General features: G+C 41.8%; 1 protein-coding gene across 1 annotated transcript in view; it reads left to right on the top strand.

Moving 5' to 3' along the window:
- The window catches only part of SYTL2 (synaptotagmin like 2), a 94,953-nt gene that overhangs the window by 51,600 nt on the left and 34,982 nt on the right, over positions 1-8,371 (top strand). Inside the window, 1 exon segment of the mRNA XM_015600610.2 lies at positions 8,057-8,135. Within this exon segment, the coding sequence (XP_015456096.1) occupies positions 8,057-8,135 (79 nt within the window).

Below are 8,371 nucleotides of genomic sequence, written 5' to 3'. Positions count from 1 at the left end.
TAAAATTAAAATATTAAGTGGTGATATCTTCTAGCAGCAACAATAGCTGTTTTTCATTTGTACCAAGGATTTTTCCTTAGAGTAGAATGAAGAGAGGGGAATAAGTAATTTCAGAGAAGAGGGGATCTATGATCAAATTATAACAGCCTGGTGCAATGGAAGAATTTCAAGCATGAGAACCAGACAGACATGAATTCAAATCCCGAGTTAGCCATTTGACCATGGGCAAGTCATTTAACCTTGCTGTGTCTCTTTTCTTAGCTATATATAGGAATGATAATATATACCAGGAAAGGCTATGGTGAGAGTTAGTGATGATGTATGTAGAATACCTGGCACTGAGTAGTAGGTACTCAGTAAATGCCTCTTAAGGATACAGGTTGTCCTCAATGTTTCAGTCTTGATTTTTTGGTGTTTTTCATGCATGTTGTCATCTGGCCAATTAAATGTATATTTGTGCATCCTTCTTATGAAGGAGCTGATTGTGAGGCTTCATTGCTGCTAACTTTTTGAACCATGATGATTTGCTTTTAGGTACTTAAGGATCTTTTCATTGGTGTCTTTCCCTTGGAGATAGAGTTGTTACCCTTGGGTGGGAGGGCAGTTGCATTTATCTCTAGGTCCTTGGTGAAGAAAATTCACCTCAGACTCTCCAAACTGAGATGACGTTGATGAATTCACTGGTGGGACCCACTGAGTCAGGATCTAAGACTGAGACCCATCGGGAATAGGAATGCTTCTAACATAGTTTATAGAAAGGGAGAGGGTCTATAATATGGGCACCCAAAGGCATTTCAGAGTTAAATATGAGTAGTTATGTCACATGGGTGATGGAATACTGATTCCGTTAGGGTGCCCATTATTTATCCATTTCCCTGTTGGAGAGAATTCATTTTGTTTTCCATGAGTGATAGGCTGCATTGTTTTCCCTGTGGGATGATTTTAATGTCTGTAATGTCTGAAGAGGCCATGTTGGCTAGAGGTTAGAACACCTTAACAGTAGTCACTAACTGATTCTGTGACCTTGCACTAGAAGTGACTTAATTTCTTAGGCCTTCATTTCCTCAGCTGTAAAATGGGAATGATGATGATTTTTAACAGGATTATTGAGAATTTAATTAGCTAGTAAATGTAGAATTCCTAACACATAGTCCCTAGTACACAGTAGATGCTCAATGAATGGAAGCATGGGCTCTCACATACACACGGCTGTTTCAGAAAGCTCAAGAAAGGGTGTGAAGAATACACTACCCCTTTCCCCTTGGCGACTCCCCATTTACAAGCTGTTTGCAACCCCCCTAATGGGATTAAGGCCTGCCTTCCTTCCATAAGGAAAGATGAGACCTTAAGTAATAGAAATTCTGGAAGTGAGAACACAGGCATTTAGTTTTACCACCAAGGACCTGAGAGCAGCATCTAGAGCTGGGTTTGATGGGGGCGGGGTGGGGACACCAGAGCACTGACTAAGGGAAGAGAGTACAAGTGCCACAGAAGGAGAAAGGAGAAAATGTGGGCGGGGGTTCAGAAATAAACTTAGCTCATTGCGCAGTTTTATCTAGAGAAGGACTTCCTGTCCTTCTCCCAGGAACTCATTTCATGTCCAACAGTCTGTGGGACAGAGGTACCACTGCCTAATAGCCATATCCATCTTCCTCATGATCCCATGTGGGCTGGTGGGTATTGCCCCCCTTTTCCTCAAGTTGAGGCTATGAAGTTTCCACGATTTGTGTCTCCATTTTTTTCTGCGTTCCTTATGTCAACTCAGAGAGTCTTTCAGGTCTCATCTGTAAATCAGAACAGAGCTGCCTCAATAGGATGTTGTGAGATTAAACGAAAGGAGGCGTAGGAACCACTTAGCATTTCTCAGAAAGAAAGAAAATTGGTGATCTCCAGGTGGCATTTTAATTATGTTATTATAACATATCTTTGGTATGGTCGGGAAGGCAAGAATAAAAACGTTAGATGGACCCAGCATGCTTTGCTCATTACATAGCATGGTGGTAACCGTCCAGAGCTATAGATGGAGCTGCTGTTTACTTCCTCCTTTCTGTGTCAGAAACCACTACTTTACTCAGTATCAAGTTCCTGCAGTGTTTCTCACCTATACTTTAACCTTTGGGAACTGGGCGTGTTAAGTGTATTTTGGGGCCTGTACTTTTGGACTAAGTGAACCTCAATACAATGACTCAATACCTGTCAATATTTTCTTAGCCAGGAGTCAGGGACTGTGAGGCAACAGTGACTGGATAGTGCAGTTTCTGAAGGAGTTTTTCTAATGGGCTCTGTGGCAAGAGCCCTTCTTTCTGCTGTGGGCACAGTTTTCTGGGGTTTCTGCTTGTGAAGAGTGAAAATGCTGTGGGTACTGAGCATGTACTCAAGCATTGGAAGCTGCCTGTGTTCTTTTGGAACTCATCTTTGTTTATACCTGTCACACCAGGAAGTAGAGAGAGGTTTGATGAGCAGAGGGGTAGAGATCGAGGCTCCGGCAAAGGGAAAATGCCAAATGGTCACAGTCGTGGTTCTGGTTGCTGAGCTTCAGCAGGGTGGCATTGGCTAGACTGTGGGCAGTGTTGGCACAGGCTGGCATAAAGGATCAGTGTTTTGATTTTTTAAAAATTGTATTTCAAATGACCACAGATTAGTACCTTTTATAAAAATAATAAAAATGAATACTGGAAAATGGAATACAGAAATCAACAAAGGCATGCAAAGTACAGGATCATGTGCAGGGAGGTCTCAGCAAATTGCTATAAATGATTCTAAATGCATGCTCTCAATTTCAGTACTTATCTCATAGTGAACCAGTAACAAACAGTTTACAGCTGGAACTGGTCCCTGAATCACACCTTGATAGCACATCATGTCCCCCCAAATAATTGTGGAATATGTACATGATAATCTGCTGGACATGGCTGAACCAAGGTGGGGAACACAGAATGCAAATGTGAGAAGCTCTTCCCCTGTGTTCAGGGCTCTGCCTTTAAACAAGGTAAAATGTGGCCTGATTGTGGAGTTAGGCCTGCTCTGGGGAGAGAAGCCCCTCCTTTGTTACTTATGATGACATGTTCTGTAAAAGAAGTTTGGGTGCTTCAGGAAACACTGGGAGTCTAGGAGCCTCTCTACTGACCAGGGCCTTAGATGCCTCTTTGGTCTGAAGGAGCCTGGAAGTGGACTGAACTTTTAGTTTCTCTCTCTCTCTCTCTCTCTCTCTCTTTCTCTCTCTCTGTCTGTGTCTGTCTGTGTGTGTGTCTGTCTGTCTGTCTGTCTGTGTGTCTGATATCTCTTCCTTTAGGACCACCTCTCTGAGGACTGGTCCTTCTGGTAGCTTATATTGCCTTAGCTCTGTGGCCACACGCAGGACCAGCCCAATCTTCTAAAAAATGATAGTTTCTCCAGTGTGTTGCGAACTTCCCGATTCTTTTCCCCTCCTGGTTCCTCCTCCTACATCCTTTCTTAGCTCACATCCCTCAGTTGCCTGGTGGCCTCCTTTTTTCTCCTTTGAAGAGATCTAACATCCATTCCACCCTAAGGAATATTTGACTTTTTAATAACGTAAGCCTGTCTGGATGGAAATTTTGAGCTTCGTTTGTGATGAGCCAACCTCTGGACAGTGCATTTGATCTTTTGTCCTTGGATTGATGGCAATCCAGTGATATGGCCGTCTTATTTCTTAGATGCCTGCTCCTCAGAGTCACTTATATTAAGCTCTTAAAAGAATCTTTCTTAATCCTATACGGTCTTGGATTTACCCAGATCAGTTGTGGTAGGAATATTTACACTGTGACATCTGCGATGAGAATATTTGGATGAGAATATTTGTGTTAGATAAATCTGTAGCACCAGAGAAGTAATATTTTACTCAAAAAAAAAAAACTGATTTGAAAGGCTTACAGCATATTTCCTAATTTTTTTCCCTCGTGTTATCTCTGAGCCATTTCTTCATTTGTTCATTCATGTGTTCAAGCTTCACTGCGTGTCATGTGTGCTAGCACAGAGCTGGTGCTGGGGAGGAGACACAGCGTTAGCTTCCAAGGAGCTCACAGTCCAGAGGGAGAGATTAACAACAGAAGACACAGGGAAAAGTCACTTGGAGAATTTGCTTCTGATTCTAGATGCTATTAATATTTAAGCTGGAAAAGCTTTTTAAAGTTTGAAACTCGGAGTACTTTAGGTTGAACATAGAAGCAAATGGAGTGTTCAGCTGCCTGTGTGATGTGATTTTAAGATTGATGTAAAGTCTTCCCCAAGAGACCCACCACAGCAGCTAGCTAACATTCTTTTTTTTTTTTAAGTCTTCAAAGACTTGCATTAAAATGCAAACACTTTTAAGAGAGAAATTCAAATGCCAATATCGTAGTCTAATATTTTAATAATCTTCTTAACGAAGTAAATAAAGTTTGCTTAAGTGTTTCTTCTAGAATCGCAGGTAGTTTTTGAACGGTGTCTGAAGGAAGAAATTACAGTGCATGGGGTGTGAAATTTAGCTTGCTATAAGGTTTAAAAACCTCATCTTGTGGAATGTATTGAATATCTTTATATGCAGGACAGAGTCTATTGACCTCTGAGAGGGATTCTAAGACACAAAAGACACAGTGTCTGCCTATAAAGAGACTGTATTCTCTTAGGTGAAATAATGTATCCATATAAGAATACCTGATCACATAAGAAATAGTGCCAGGGAGGGAGCAAATTCCTAATCCAAAATACCAATAAAATGTGCTGTAAGATTTGAGACAAGGAGACCCACTTCCAGCTAGCAGCATCACAAAGGAGGTGAGAATTGGACTGGGCTTGAAGAGAAAGTGAAGATTAGGGCAAAGAGAACACAGCAAACACTTGAGGGGGGATCTGAGGAATAAGTCGAGTGGAGACAGCAAAGAGGTGAGTTTTAAAGCCAGTGAGTAGACAGACCACATTGGCATGAAGAATCAACAGAAAGAAGGAGAGGGAAGGTATATTGGGGCAGATGGTGGAACATCTCCAATTCCTTCCTGAGAAGTTCAGACTTCGTTCCATTGGCCTTGAGGATCCAGGGAAAAAGTAATGAGCAGAAGGGACAAGATCAACATTGTATTTTAGGCCATTCCAGTTTAGTGGTGGAATCCCGAATGGATTAGGGGAATAGAACTCAGGAGTCAGAAGGTCAGATGTGAGGTTAATACAGTTAACAGAAATAAAGGAGATGCCAGTACAGGTGGAAATGTAATGACAAATGTAAGAGTCATCGGACATTACTCTAGTCCTCTGGCCACAAATCACTGCTTTAGCAATGTGAGAAATCAGAGGCAGCATGGCCTAGCCATTAGGATTGTCTTTGGAGTCAGAGTCAGACACACGTGGTTCAAATCCCCAGCTCTTTCACTAACTCATTTTGTGCCATCAGGCAGTTTACTTAACTTCTCCAAGCCTTAGCTTTCTTACGAGTAAAATGGGGAGAAGAATATATATTTCATAGAGTTGTTGCAAAGATCAGTTGAGAATAAGATGACTATTGTAGTGATGATTGCCCAATAAAAGACAGGCAAGCAAAACATTGCTGTATTTCTCGAGAGAAGCAAAGCAGAGCTTAATCTTGGAAGTAGCTGTGTTTTCAAAGACAGAGTTTGAGGCACAAGACTCTTGTCTTAATTTTTTCTAATTAAGCAGGCTTCTGAACTATAGTTAACCAGGTATCCCACCCTCATCCCATCCCCCCTGCCCCTAGTCTCAACCACAGGTAACCCAATAAATGCTGTGTGTTCCTGTTATTTTGTTGTCTGACCATGTGTTCTGAATGCCTCATTTCTTCCTCTCTTTTGCTTTCTGAATAGCAGGAACAAAGGCATTTTGTTTAAAACCTAAATAATATGCCTCATTGTAGTTTGGCAAATACCATGGATTAAAAGCAAAACAAAATAACAACAAAAATATGGTTACCTGTCTACTGCTGCCTTCTCTGCCACTGGCTCAGTTGGCCTTCATTTGTTTAATCATTTACTACTTGTGTACCAGCCACTGTACAAGGCATTGTGGGGGACATAAAGATGGTCAAGATACTCTTGAGGGATCTCCCAATTTACTACGAGAGATAAGACATCTACACAAAAAATGAGGCTGCAGAGTGGACATGAAATACACAGCTGGATGGAATTTAGTGAGCGTAGTTTATTTCTGGGAAGGAGGGGACAGACAACATGATGTGTAAGGCTGGGGGCCTGGAGGTACAGGAACTGGATTTCCAGGGAGCAGAGAGAGGAGAATGAGAGGCTCTGCTTATACTTTGTTCTTGGTAAGTGGGAAAGGGAAAGGAAGAAGATGGCAAGGAAAGACAGGTGTTCCATGGAGAACCCTGACCATCAGCACTTAGCTTAGGTCCACTGATTATTATGTGACTATTTTGTTTACTAAGGGAGGTGATACAAAATATTCTAAGAAACCAAGCATAGCATTTGTTATAAGATTCTTTGCATTACTCACTAGCTTTTTAAAATGACACTAAAGAGAAATTGCTTTCTAGTCCTGAGCTATTGGCCTTTTTAAATTATATGGACACTCGGAGTTCTATCAGTGACCAGATTTATTTTTTCATATTGGCTGTTAGATAACTTGATTCAAGTTTGTGCCCACTTGTTGTAAGAATAACCTCCTGTAATGTGTTTTTCTATTAGCCTTAATTCTGCCTCCATTATAAGTTCCTATTCTTCTTCCCTTCCTCTCCCCTTCTCATCCTTTTTTCCCATCCTTTCTCACATCCATGTGATCAGACTATATTTTATAAACATCTGTCTCATCTACTGTAATTCCTTTCTGGAACAATGAGGAGGGTAACAAAAGGAAGAATGGCTTCCTCAAAATGTCAGCCTGTTCCTGGGACTAAATCTGCACAAAAATAACAATTGAAGTGGAGATGGAATGAAAGTAAATGAAGCTGCAGGAACATCTCGCCCACAATTTTCATGACAGTAATCTTCAGCGAGGCTTTGTGGCCCTGGGGAAAATTGCTCCTCTCCCCAACCTCTAGCTCCTTTGCTGCGGAGTGGAAAGCCAGCACCCTCCAAGGCATTTTCCAAGTGTTTGGCTCTGGGATGCCACTAATAGAACTGGTGGAGTTTCACCAGGCACCATGGTTTCAGCCAACGGTGACTTCACCACTTATGCCGGAGGCAAGACCACCAGAGCAGGAAGTCTGAGCATGTGTATTTCTACCCCATCCAGGACCACTATGATCTTCTTTTGTCCTTCTTACTCGGTAGCCAAGAGAGTGGTTGCTCAGGAAGGAGATTGGTCAACTCACTTTTCTCTGATTCCCTCTGGGGTTACTCTTGTCCTGGAGCTGTCCTGTCCCCCCAGTAGGGAATCATTGTCGAATCATTGTCTAGAGAACCTGCCTCACTCCTCTAAGCCAGCTCCAGGCTTCCAGCCTCTCCCCATCTTCTGGATGCTATGCTTGTCCTTCTGGCTCTTGTATTTGAACAAGAACTCACTTGGCCAGCCTGCAGAGTTGGGTTGAAAGTTCTAAGTTGCCCAAACCCACCAATCTCCCTGCACAGCATCTCTTAGATTTTCTGTTTCTTCTATTCCTTTGCTGAGTCACTCATCTCACCTGAGTCTTCCCTTTTATTATTTGCTACCTGAATTAGAGCAAGCACTGACTTTCTGCCCTGGCCTATGGAATTAGGCCCTAAAACTCTTTGGAGCGTCATTTCAGCAATGACCTTGAGATCATTCGCTCACTTTCGTCTGCACCTGATGTTAGCTTCTGACTTTGAGACAAGTTCATTTCTACAAATTTAAATTGTGAACCTCCTGTGTGCCTGGTACCTTGATATAAACTTCATGGCTTCTGATGGATTGTTTTGTCTTGTCTTGTGCCTGTCTTTTGTTTCTGTTCTGCCATTTCTTTTGCTTCACTGTTTAATCATCTTAAAACCCAACTCCCACCCCCTTGCTAGCAGTTTGATTTTACAAACTTCCTTTCCTATCCTGCCTTATTAGGTTTTGGCTTTAGAGGCATGATTTATGCTTCCTCAAAGGGTGAGATTTTATTCTCTGATTTTATTCTCTTTTGCAATTCCAGCTTGGTAAATCCAGCTTCTACCGTGATTGATACGTCCCAGGAAAACTCAAGGAAGTCAGCCATGTCTCCAGCCACTAAGGTAGACTGAGCTCAAACTTCAAAAATCTCATTTTTGGTGGAATGCCATTTTTCTCATTTTATCAAAGCACCATGAAATAAAGAGGATTTTGTAGTACTTTTTTGTACCAAATACAGATAATTTTTACTATTTAACATAAGAAGTCACTCTTGTGGTTTGATAGTTGATGAATACCATGTTGCTGGTATACCATGCTGAAGACCCAGATTTCTTTCACTAGAGAAAAGTCTGAAGCG

The sequence above is a fragment of the Pteropus alecto genome, unplaced genomic scaffold (assembly GCF_000325575.1).
Source record: "Pteropus alecto unplaced genomic scaffold, ASM32557v1 scaffold7, whole genome shotgun sequence".
Classification (NCBI taxonomy): Eukaryota; Metazoa; Chordata; class Mammalia; order Chiroptera; family Pteropodidae; genus Pteropus; species Pteropus alecto.
The sequence above is the reverse complement of the archived record's forward strand: the minus strand, read 5'-3'. Positions and strand labels throughout refer to the sequence as shown.